Source organism: Lygodium microphyllum, chromosome 11 (genome assembly GCF_053477565.2).
Source record: "Lygodium microphyllum isolate KBCC chromosome 11, Lygodium_microphyllum_v1.1.10, whole genome shotgun sequence".
In the NCBI taxonomy this organism is placed as follows: Eukaryota; Viridiplantae; Streptophyta; class Polypodiopsida; order Schizaeales; family Lygodiaceae; genus Lygodium; species Lygodium microphyllum.
In genome coordinates, this window is record NC_141145.1 from 136,602,008 (window position 1) to 136,615,953 (window position 13,946).

Genomic DNA, 13,946 nt, shown 5'->3' on the forward strand with positions numbered 1-13,946 from the left:
CAAAATGTTCTTTCATGTAGATAGAAGTGGAATACTTGGGGCACATTGTTAGTGATGATGGAATTAGGGTTGATCCTAAGAAAGTGCAATGTATAAAAGACTGGCCCACACTTGCAAATACCACTTCACTTAGAGGATTTCTTGGTCTCTCATCATTCTATTGCAGATTCATTAGGCATTATGCCACTATTGCAGCTCCCTTGACTGATGGGCTTAATAAAGATGCCTTTTTCTGGGATGCCATAGTTAATAAGAGCTTTAATTAGCTCAAGGAATTTCTTAATTCAACTCCCATCTTGGTTTGCCTAGATTTTTCAAAAGAATTCACCATTCAGTGTGATGCTAGTGGAAGAGGCTAGGGGCTCTATTGTTACAGGAGCATGGGGTTATAGAATTTGAGAGCCGCAAACTTGATGAAAATGAGATGACCATGAATGTATATGACCAAGAGATTTTGGCCATCCTTCACGCCATTAAGAAATGGCACCACTACTTGTATGGTAGCAGATTTAGGGTCAAGAGCGACCATAGGTCCTCAAGTATTTCCTCTTTCAGTCTAATCTTATCCCCAAACAACGCAGATGGGTAGCTACATTATAGAACTATGACTTTGACATGGAAAAGACAATGTAGTTGCTGATTCATTATCTAGAATGTGGGTCTATAAAGTTTTAGCCATCATGCAACTTCCTAATGATTGGATAGAAGAGATTCAGGAGGCCTATTTGTTACATGCTGATTTCAGCCACATTTTCTAGAAATTATAGCAAGGGAATGTGGAAGAAAACTCTCCATATCAGCTTAAGAATGGTCTCTTATGGTTTTAGGGCAGGATCACCATCCCATATACTTCTCCATTCAAGCAAAAGATCATGCAAGAGATGCATTACTCATCTGTAGTTGGTCATTTGGGCATATTGAAAACCTATGACAAGATGGCTAAGAGCTTTCACTGGAAGAACCTATGGAAGGATGTAAAATATTTTGTCTTGAGCTACATGCCATGTCAGCAAAACAAGGACAGCACCTTAAAATGAGCTGGTTTACTTTAGCCATTGCCTATGCCTGAAGGCAAACGGACACACACTACTATGGACTCCATTACCGGCCTACCGATGACCAAAAAAGGATGGAACATCATCTATGTAGTTGTGAATAGACTCACCAAGGCAACCCATTCCATTCCTAGAAAGACTCAATATAATGCTTCTCAAGTAGCTAGCCAATTCATGGAACATGTTTTCAGATTACATGGCTTACCACAGGTCATTGTGCATGACCGTGATGCTAAGTTAATGAGTAACTTTTGGTAGGTAGTTTTCAACTCTATGGGTACTCAGTTAACCCCTTCCACTGCTTACTATCCACCACAGACCGATGGCCAGACAAAGAGGGTTAACAGGTGGCTGGAAACTTACTTGAGGCATTTTTGTCATGATGTGTAGCATGCTTGGGACTCATGGTTGCATTTGGCTGAGTTTGTCTATAATAACTCTACACACCCTAGCGTTGGAGTTTCACCTTTTGAGGTATTGTATGGCTATAAGGCGCCCCTTCCCACTGTAATCTTCAATGATAAGATAAACCCACAAAGAAAGGAGCAGTTGGATAGAATGCAGGTCTTACTTCAATAGTGTAAAGTCAACTTGAAGAAAGCTCAGGATCAAATGAAGCTTTATGCTGATGACAAAAGAAGGGATGTTGAGTTACAAGAAGGGGATTTGGTGCTTTTGAAGGTGCCCAAGTCTAGATATACCACCCTTAAGGATGGGTCCAGCAACAAGCTAGCTCAAGGTTCTATGGGCCATATCAGATTGTCAAAAGAGTGGGAGACTTGGCATATCAGTTGGCATTTCCCCCATCCACGAAGATTCATAATGTCTTCCATGTGAGTCAATTGAAGCCCTTCATTGGATCATCAGTGGATTATGTTGAGGAGCTACCACTGATAGATGAAGAAGGCATCATTCAATACATACCCAAGTAAGTCATAGGACAAAGGGAAAAGAAGCTTTGCTCTCAATCCATCATGGAATACTTGATTAAGTGGCAATCTTTACCACTTGAGGAAGCTTTTTGGAGGCCACCTTCAGTTTTGGAAGAGTTTCCGTACCTATTAGAAGTAGATTTGGCTGAAATCTAGCTAACTATGGCTTTGATTTCTCTTAGATTGACTGCAAAAAGCTCTCTATTTCAAAGTAGATTTTATTTTGTACTCTGGACAACAATGGACATCATATATGGACTAAAAGTACTCCTCAAGAGCTCAGTTTTGACATATGGCACACCCTGATCGGAGTCTTCTATAGAAAGTTATGACAAATTTACTACAATAGGGCCATGTTGTAAACAACTTGCTGTCCATAGTCTGTAACTTGCATTTACTCAAGATATTTGGGTCAAAAATTTATTTTTATAATTCTCCAATAAGGCATACCCTAATGACCCATCATATGCAATAACACCTCTTCATTCATTAGTATACCCCTGTAATAATGTAGCAAAGTAGTAGTTTGATCTGCTCCTGCCCAGTTATCATAAGTGCCTAAATTGTTTTTGAGGGCAAAAACCTTCAGGTGAGGATGGAATGTAAGAGAGGGGGATCTAATAATGGGGAAATACTAGCTACACTAGCGGGTATATAAGGTGTTAGGGACTTGATTTTTCACCATCAGATAATAATACAAGTCTCCTTTCATCTTTACCTCTCTCTCCAAGCTTTCATGGCTTCTTTATCTCTCTTCCTATCTTTCTCTCTCCTTTTCAAGTATTTCTCTCTTCTTGTAGTCTTTCTCTCTCTTTTGCACACACTCTCTCTCCTCTTCCTCTCTCTCTCTCTCTCTCTCTCTCTCATGTCCTCTTCTTGACAAGTCTAATAAGTTGAGTGATGGACATCTCTCCCCTTGTTAATTTGTGGATGATGATTGCATGGCTTCTTGGTCTTTCCTATAGCTCATCATCTTAAATAGATGAGTGCAAGTTTGATTTGCACCTCCTCTCCTTGTTGAATGTGTGATGGTGGCCTTTGTTCATAAGTCGATAATGACAATAAGGAAGTGATTGAAAAGAAAAACTTTGGAATTTTGATGATTTTTTAATTATTTTTCTAAACCTTATGATCCCCTTATTACTTACATTGGCATTCTAGTCCTTATTCACACACATACATTCCTTCTATTGTGAGTAGAACTTGATGTCTCAAAATAGACATCCTTATGGTTGTCAAAAGGGACATTACATGAGAGTTCAAAGTGTTTTCTAGAAAATGGATGCAACCACTCAAACTAGAAAGAGCTTATAGATAGTGGAAGATGGATTACTTTGGATAAATTAATGGATGCATATGGAAATATCTAAGCCATCCACATGCAACAATGCTATCAATGAGACATGGAAGTAAGTATATAGGTGAAAGACAAGCATTTGCAATTAGAAATTATAGACTTCAAAAGAGTATTTTTAGCATATGCAATTAGAAATTATATATTCCAAAAGAGTATTTTCTCCCATTATTAATAAAAAAGGGTATAGTAGTCACATATTTACTCTCATAGCTCATTAAAATTGAGACCTAGAAAGGATAACTTGCAAGGATAGCATTTGCATGTAGAAATTAGTTTCTTAAAAAGAAAAATTTCTCCCATTGTTAACCAAAGGGTATAGTAAACACATATTTACTCCCATAGCTCATTAAAATTAAGACCTAGAAAGGATACATGGTTTTCATTTTGTGGTGTGACATTAATGTTGTGCATTTCTTACCACAAAGAAACACTTGGTTTGCAAATGCATCGTAAACACTATGTATGTCATCATCTCTATCAATACGCTAAAAGTTCTCTTATTGTCCATGATTCTTTAAAGAGTTAAAATTGGGTCTTCCCGTATTCCATGAATTGGAAGGGGGTGAACTATTTCTTTGACTCTTGAAGGGCCACCATGCTCATAAGTTGAGTATATAAACTAATTAGTTGCTTTAGAATTCACATTATCATTTAGAAGTGGTACACCATTGTCATTAGAAGGTTGATTACCTTGCCATTTATTGCCCAAGTTTTTGAGAATGACAATCACTTGATCAAACTTTGTATCCAACATATGATTGTGCTGCCCAAACTTCTCAAAATGGGTAATCATTTGACCAAACTTGTCATCTATCATATGAATCAATTTAATGATACCTTCATTCATGCTGCCACTCCTTTGTGAGAGTTGTTGATACTCATTTGAATCATGAGATACATTTGCTTCAGCCATAGGTTCCATATCATGATGATCTCTTAGCCAATATGATTCATCATTTTTGTTGTTATTGTGTATAAAATTTTTTAGTTTGGTTTTTGCCCTCATGATGAGTTAATCTCTGCATGATGATCTGGAAAATCCTCATTTATATTATCAAGAACTTGCTCCTTCGTCTTGTTCTAGCCATTGGAATATGTATAATAAGAAAGGACTACCTATCAATAAACATTTGATATCTTGAGTTCTACTCCTCTAATCCTTTCTATTATTTGCTCTAAATGAATTTTATTATGTGTGGATAAGGAAAATTGATTGAAATACCAAGTGTGAATCAGTTAGGGGGTCAACAGCACTTCGTTATCACGTAGTCCATACAGACCAAAATGTATCAGTTCTACTTCCTTCTAGTTGGCGGATCGATTAGCCCCATGAAGTCAATTCTCCACTTCTTGAAATACCTTAGGGGAAGGATGGGTTGTAGTGGCGTAGCACTAGATTTGGTAGGCTTTCCCATCCATTGACAAGCATCACAACCTTTGCAGTAGTCATAGGCATCCTTGTGGAGGGTCATGCAAGCAAGGCCTTTCTAGCTATTGTTTCTCCTACAAAGTGTCCTCCACAAGGCTTGTGGTTTCATGCTTTCAGTACTACTCCATTCTCATCTCCTACAATACATCTTTGTAGTACTTCATCCTTGCCTTTCTTGTATAGAGCGCCACCTACACCTAAGAAGGTGTAGGGGGGTCGACACTTGAAAAAAAAAAGGGGGGTAGGATTAGAAAAAATTGGCGAGATTTGCAGATGGTCGAGGTGAACCGTCGCTGACATGTGAAGGGTGGTAGTCGTTGACAAGAGGTACCACTTTTTTAATAGTCCTAGAGTTGTTAATAGTTGCCACATGCTCTTTGAATGAAGCATAAGAAACCTTTCTTAGAATCATGATATCTATTTCTACAACAATTTCTTTGTGACTATCTAGAATGAGATAGCAACTTGTGTACACCCTTAGTTGCCTTGTTTAGGCCCTATTTTTCCAAATATGACCATGGGTCTTCATCATACACTTGTGGCTAATGAAAAATATCATGTGTACCCTGCAAATATCATTCAACCATTTAGATATGTCTTGTAAACTTGTAAATTCCTGAAATTATTAATGCTCACAACCTTGTTTTACCTTGTTTTAGCACCAATGATTTCCCAATGAGCAGACATTCTTGGTTGTTCATACATTCAAGAAGAGGAAAATGCCATGAATCTTGATAGATTGCTTCAATGTTGACCAATTCTTTATGGTGTGGCCTTAGTATTACATCCCTAAAGTAAAATAATTCATAATTCCCATGACATGAATGTAAACAGAATCAAATATTTGAAGAAATTTGTGGCTACCCTGTTTTTCCAAATTGAAAAGACAAAAGTATACCAAATCTTGCCAAATTCTTCAATCTTGTATCCTTAATGCATGATGAAGATTAAGAATAGTATTCAAGAAGATATTGAGTAGAAGCCCCATGAAAATTTTAGGATTCAAGCAAAATATTACTTGTTATCCATAAACTCTATAGCTAGGGTTTGAAAGAAGATTCAAGAGCGAGAAATGACTCACTATATGAAGATTGAATAAAAGGCTTTTGGAGCTCAAAAGAATTGAAGAACCATAAAATCTTGAAGAAATTCATAAAATGTTACTATTGTCTTGAGATTTTAGTATAAGAGAGAAAGAATCTACCATACATGATCTCTATCCATGGAAAAATGGTATCAGCTTGAAGGAGACTCATTAAGAAGTGCTTGAAGCCCTGCTTGATCCATCAGATGGGACATTGAAGCTAGAGAAGAGTGTCAAACTCTAGCTCATAAATTTTGGTACATTTTGAGTTGTTGTATCTTACTCTACCACGTGAATCATTTGCTCCAAATGCCGATCAAAATGGTGCTCAACTTGCTCCTTGGAATGAGAGGAATAATGTTGTGCACTCTGAAGAAGGAGATCATGCCATGAGAAGATGATCAAGCCAAGAAATCAGCCATGGAAGCTTGAAGCAAGCTAAGACAAGAGAGAGAAACCTTGGATTAACAAAAAGTAACCCTACTTAGGCTTTTTCTAAACTCCATTAACCAACTAAAAAGCCTCCAAAATGGACCTCTTCTTGACCACGAATAGATTTACACATGTGCCAAAAGATCCTTACATTGGTATCCTCTTACCTTTTATAATCCAGCCTCAAGTAAGCTAATTCCCTAAGCTAAGGGTATAAAATTGGTTTTATTACATTTTTAAAGTATATTTGGGCTATACTATCCAGTGCAGTAAGTAAAAGTATGCCAATGCAAGCACTGGTTTGATGTAATAGTATAATTATATCGAATTGTTCAATGAACTAATATGGATTGTATTCTATCAGCTTGTATATATATTAGTGGGGCTTCATCCTAGTTACCACAAGCTACAATAAATAATCAATGCATCATCTTAATAAAGGTATGTCTTAAGATGCCATTGATTTGGTATACCTTGTATGAGGGTCTGCGATGCATATGCTATGCCATCTTATATGGCTACTTGGAAAGTCAAAGTGATTCATGAGAGAGGTACCCCTTTCCCATATCAACAGATTAGTGTTGAAGACTAGGTTAAGGATGATGGGTACTCTAATGGGGCTCCACCTTATATATAAGCAAATAGTGATCATGCCTTGTAATGCATACAAGTTTTTCTTTTATTGTGAAAGTGGCTTGTAGTGTAAACACAAGAGTAATAACATCACCATTTAACTAGCTACAATAGATTGAGGAAAATAGATCTCAATAGAGCCAACCTTACTGAAAGATAAAAAACTATGAATTTTTTGACTAATTTACCAAAGATAACACCATCTATAGATAGGAGATGTAGATTAGAGGGCAAGCTTCCTCTATTCCTATGCCAAGTATGACCAATATTCACTTGATATAAGCATGGTCTATGCATAATCACAATAAAAAATCGTTAAGGCTGAGGTGGCTAATGTAGAAGAAGATATATTGATGTACTCATTAGAGCTCGTATTGGCTATTGAATTGGGAACAAAACTATATGATCTTATGTTTAAGGTTGTGTGTTGCAATGGATTGTTGATATTGGTGTAGAGTAGATGTTGGGTCACATGTCTACAAATTCCATATGTATTTAGGTTGAGAACTTGGCATCAAAAGCAATTATTAAAACTCATTTGTAATGAAATAGTCGTGCAAGAGCAATATGTGACAAGGTTGCATATGTGATAGTGAAGTGATCCACTATAGTTAAAAAATAAGACAAGACTAACTCTTGGGAGGTACAAGCCAGTGTATTCTCATTCAAAGATTTATTTCCATTACCAATAGAGACACACAATTTTTAGTCATAGAAAATCCATTCAACATGCATAGCAAAGCACTATTGTGCTGAAAAGGAGGGCCTCACCATCATTGGATGTGATCTTTCGATGCATCCAAACAAGGGGGGTGCTATTTATTGACCTCAACTATCCAAGCATTTGCTTAACATTTAGGAACATGGGAGGGAGGGGGAAATCAAATTCAAGGGATAGCTTGCATTGCATGAATCTTAGCCTAATATCTAATAAGGATAATGCGTATCTATGCAATAAATGTGCAAGTAAAGGTTGAGTGTATATGTGAAGGTGTGAGTTTAAGGTTAAAAATGTGGCATAGAAGTAGTTAGACTATGGTGGAGTAGTAAAATGTGTGCATGCTATATATATATATATATATATCCACACACACACACACACACACACACACACACACACACACACACACACACACACACACACACACACACACACACACACACACACACACACACACACACACACACACACACACACACACACACACACACACACACACACACACACACACACACACACACACACACACACACACACACACACACACACACACACACACACACACACACACACACACACACACACACACACACACACACACACACACACACACACACACACACACACACACACACACACACACACACACACACACACACACACACACACACACACACACACACACACACACACACACACACACACACACACACACACACACACACACACACACACACACACACACACACACACACACACACACACACAGAGAGAGAGAGAGAGAGAGAGAGAGAGAGAGAGAGAGAGAGAGAGAGAGAGAGAGAGAGAGAGAGAGAGAGAGAGAGAGAGAGAGAGAGAGAGAGAGAGAGAGAGAGAGAGAGAGAATCCAAATGTGTATGTGCATATGCATAGAAGGTTTCGATAATTAGTGTGTAACAAAGTATTTGGGGATGTGTGTGTCTGACAGATATTATAGAGATACATGTGTAAATGTATTTGGATTTGGAACACTTCCAACTACAAACTTAACCAACTTATACACACACACACACACACACACACACACACACACACACACACACACACACACACACACACACACACACACACACACACACACACACACACACACACACAGAGAGAGAGAGAGAGAGAGAGAGAGAGAGAGAGAGAGAGAGAGAGAGAGAGAGAGAGAGAGAGAGAGAGAGAGAGAGAGAGAGAGAGAGAGAGAGAGAGAGAGAGAGAGAGAGAGAGAGAGAGAGAGAGAGAGAGAGAGAGAGAGAGAGAGAGAGAGAGAGAGAGAGAATCCAAATGTGTATGTGCATATGCATAGAAGGTTTCGATAATTAGTGTGTAACAAAGTATTTGGGGATGTGTGTGTCTGACAGATATTATAGAGATACATGTGTAAATGTATTTGGATTTGGAACACTTCCAACTACAAACTTAACCAACTTATACTACGGTGCAACAAAAATTGCAGGTAAACATGCATTACTTAATGTTTTCTAACTTTAGGTTTTATTATGTATGAAACATTGGACAATATAGAACAACTTTTCCTTGATTGACCTTGCATTCAAATGTGACCACTTCATATTTAGTCATTTATGAGTTACATATAAAAATCACCCCATGATGTTAAGGTTTAGAAGGGTTTTTTCCCTATGGGTTAATTTGTACCACAAGCCTTGCTTTAAGATTCAATTGTTTTCTCTCACTCCAACTAGATATTAGAATTGCTTGAAATCTACTCACACGGATATTTTCTTAACATATTAGAGAGCTCACATGCATACTTAAGGCAACCAATATTAATAAACTATTGATATCATGTGTGATCAATCCCTTATCTTAAACCTATCATATGAATTTGAAGTGTCATTTTGGCACCATAATGTAGATAGTTTTTATTGGAGGGTTTGAATATGTATATTATTTTGCCTTAGAATTCAACCACCCCCTCCTATGAGAGAATGTTACTTATCCATTCTCTATGGATCTAGAGGTCATAAAATTTGTGTATCTATCCAACTTACATGACAAGGTACACTTATAAAAGGTGACTGCCGCATCCATTCACATGACAAAGGCAAACTAACCAAATATATAGATGCTACTAGAAAATTATGAACCCATTACCTACAATCAACACAAATATTTTTTATTTTTTCTAGCTTCAAATTTGTATTTGCCATGTATTCCTTCTAATAGAGTCAACATTATAGTAATCTTTAATAAATGTGCAATATAGGTCTCTAAGAGTGTCATTTTTATAGTGCACTTTGATAAGAATATTTTTTGCTAATAATTTCAAACTATGTTTACATTATTCATGAAATCCAACAAACTTTGTTTAATCAAATTTTCTATAATGCAACAATATATCAAAAAGATAAATTTAGATTACCCATTGAAAATCATTCTACAATAATGATCATGTAAAAAGCCAAGGGAAATGCTAATGTTTCAAAGCTTCCTAAATACAACCTCAATGGCCACTCTTGCTATTTATACCTCCCAAGACAACCAAAATATTCTTCTTCAAGGTACTCCATTTCTCTTTAAATGAATCTACCTGTAGGAGCTTCTTTCAAAAAGACTATTACGATCAAACGAGACAAGGTTCAAGTTGAAATTACCACAGAAAATAAAAGCCATCAAAATCCTCTTTGCACATTTAGCTTTTAGTAGCAAGGTATGCCCCTTTAACTTCTCTACATTTCAAAATAGATAATGAATTTTTTCCTCCTCTCTTTTGCATAGTGGGTAGAGTGGCTAAAACTACATTGCTTTTCTGAGTTTGTCCTTCATGGAAAACATACTCATGATCATTCGGCACAATCAAATTTAGCTTTTGATGATTGGGATAGTGTTAAGAAGAGGACTTAGCGGTGAGAGAAAAGAGTGTAGAAGAGAGAGAAAATAGGAGAGAGAATGAATGCGGGGAAGAGATAAATGCTAGAAAGATAGGAGAGAGGTGAGAGAATCCATGAGAGCTATGAGAGAGCAGATAAGATGAAGAGACCATAGTTTGTATTGATGAAAAATTACAAGTCTCTACACCTTATGTACCTATGTTGATGTGACATGGTGTTATTTAGTAAATCACACTATGATAATGTCTCTTCTCAACCAGCTTCCTACAATCCATTCCTTTCCAAAGTTTTTTTCTCACAAAAACAAAACCAAGAAGTTATTACAATGGCTAAGAGTGTGGGCATAATAGAGTACTACTCTATTTTACAACTCTACAAATGATAGAAAATGAATGAGAAAAATCAAATATTTGACTAAGATGAATATACATATAGGAGACTTTGCAATGGATAGCATTTGGATGTCTTCAAGTGTGAGAGCCTTTAAATCTTCAAGAACAGAACCCTATAGTTAGTAGATAACTTATTGTAAGAATAGACCTTGATAAATAAAAATTTCCTTAACTCCTCATAAAGTAGTCCAATTGAGGCGTACCACAAATCAATACGAAGCTCTCAAATAGTACTTTGGCGTTATGTAAATGGCACTTTGTTGAAAATAGGAAATAATAAGATCTATTCCAAAATAGACTATTGTGCGCTATCTGCAACCAAACTGGCCCAACTAGAGCTACGTGGATTTGGCCACTAAAACATCCTAAAGATAGGGAAACTTATCCAGAATAGAATCAAGAATCCAACAAGCTTATTCTAGTGGTAATCCTCTCCATTTAATCAAGTACTCAATGATGGACGTGGAATAAAGTTTCTTGTCATGCAATCTTATGATTTCCTCATGGATATATTGTATGAGACCTTCTTTGTCAATGGGAGGTAGCTCATCTATTGTATCAATGTAGATGCCATAAAATGGTTTGAGATAATTGGCTTCATATGAAACACAGTGTGAATCTTATTGGAAAATGGTAGTTCTAGTCTGTATGCCAAGTCTTGTATGCACTTTAGAATCCTATATGCTCCATAAAATCTATAAGCAAGCTTATTGCTAGAACCATCCTTCAAGGTAGAGTAGTGAGACTTAGGTACTTTTAGCAAAAACAAATCTCCTACTTGAACTCCATAGGACACCTCCTCTAATTAGCATACATCTTCACCTACTCTTGGGCTTTTTAAAGATTCACTTTGTAATGTTGAAGAAGAGTCAACATCCTCTCTAACTCCTCTTTCCCATGAGGTTTTATCTTCTCAATGAAAAGAATTGTGGGAAGGGGCACTTTATTGCAGTACAAGGCCTCAAAGGGAGGAACTCCAATATTAGCATGGGTAGAATTATTGTAAGCAAACTTACCTATGTAACTAGGAGCCCCATGCATGCTTCACATCATAATAGAAATGTCGAAGGTAGGTCTCTAATCACTTATCAACCCTTTCTATCTAGCCCCATCGGTTTGTGGATGATAGGCTATAGAGGGAGCCGAATTAGTACCAACGGAGTTGAATACTGCTTGCCAAAAGTTACTCACAAACTTAGAGTCTCTATCATGCACAATGACTTGTAGTAATCTATGTAATTTAAAGATATGCTCCATGAATTGACTAGCCACTTGTGATATAGTGAATCGGGTCCTCCTGGGATTAAAATGGGATATCTTGATGAGTCTATTGGCCACCACATAGATACTATTCCATCCCTTTTTTAGTCATAGATAAGCAAATAATAAAGTCAATGGCTATATGTGTTCACTTTCCTTCAAGAATGGGCAATGGCTATTGCAACAAACCACCTGGCTTATTAATACTATCCTTATTTTATTAACATGGAATGCACTTTATAACATAATTCTTCACATTTTTTCACAATCTCTTTTGGTGAAAACTCTTGGAGATCTTATCATAGATCTTGAATACATCTTAGTGTCTAGCTATAAGCAAAGAATGCATATTTTTTAGCTTAAATTGAGAAGAAGAGGGAATGAAAATCTTGCTATTAAACTAAATTAGGCCATTCTTAAGATGAAAATGTGTGTTTTTATCCATTAATACTTGTTATAATTTTTGAAATGTATTGTTGGGCACTTCATCCAAAAGGTAAACTTCCTATATCTCTTCAATTCTCCTTCAATTTAATCACTATGAAGCTCAATCATGGCTGAAACTTTACATCTCACATCCTAGAAAGAGAATCAGCCACTATGTTATTCTTGAACCTTGTATGTGACATCAAAATCATAATTTTGTAGAATAGCCACCCACCTATGCTACCTAGGAGTGAGATTTGATTGAGTGAGGAAGTATTTAAGGACCCTTGATCACTCTCGACTTTGAATCAATTGCCATACAAGTACTGGTGCCACTTCTTGATCATATGGAGTATAGACAATATCTCTTGGTCATATACATGCATGGCCATCTCGTTATCTATGAGCTTGCAACTCTTAAAGGCAATGACTCCTAGAACAATACACTCCCTATACCTCTACTTTGCCACTAGTGACTTCTTGCCCTTGGAGGGTTAGACACATGAATACTCAAGATTGGCTCATCAATCCTAAAATATGTCTCCTCTATCTCATAGATAGTGTGTGATATATCTCTCTTTCTAATGAATCTAGGTTGTGGATTAGGATTATAAGGCTAAAATGGTTGCTTATCCCTACTTTCCTTGTTTACCAAACTGTGCTACCACAAGCTAAGATATTCGAGCATTGAGCTTGTCCAAAGATTCTTTAGTGGAAGTAGTAAATTTCTCTAGGGTATCCTTTGTGGAATGGGCCATTTACTCCATGTCTTCCTTGGGTTGAGCATTGGACAGAACCATTTGCTCAACCACATGATGTGACTTGGAAACTAGCTCCATTTGTCTAATAGAATGCCTAGTCTCATAGTTACAAAGTATGGCATTTAAAGTAGTGTATGCCCATATTCTTATGATTTCTCATCCTCATGATGTGTGTCAATCATTGCATCAAATATTATTTGATTTCATACTGGACATCCTTATTTTCTTTGTTTTTTCCCCTATTCCATACCATTACTATATGCTACCAAAGTGTAGTCCAAATAGACCTCATGTCACAAAAATGGTTGTAACTTTTGACCACAATATATAAATGAGCTATCTTTTGATTCAAAGTGAAGCTAGCAAATAGATTTTCAAGATGAGCTATTAAATACATGTTAGAATCAAATTAATATATTCTAGGAATATTCTTTTACTACTATATAAAACTATCTAGGACCCTGTAGATTCATTGTTTTGGTCTTCCAAGTACATGTAGATCCAAAATAAGGTCTCTAAACCCTATAGTGCCTTGGATAAGACCTCTAGGTATTGAGTAGGTAACCTACAATGACCTATAATAGC

General features: G+C 36.7%; 1 protein-coding gene across 1 annotated transcript in view; it reads left to right on the forward strand.

Moving 5' to 3' along the window:
- LOC148029428 (putative serine protease EDA2) overlaps positions 1–13,946 on the forward strand; it is a 133,855-nt gene that overhangs the window by 74,903 nt on the left and 45,006 nt on the right. The window contains exon 10 of the mRNA XM_087688707.1: positions 9,032–9,126. Within this exon, the coding sequence (XP_087544833.1) occupies positions 9,032–9,126 (95 nt within the window). The remainder of the gene's footprint in view (positions 1–9,031; positions 9,127–13,946) is intronic.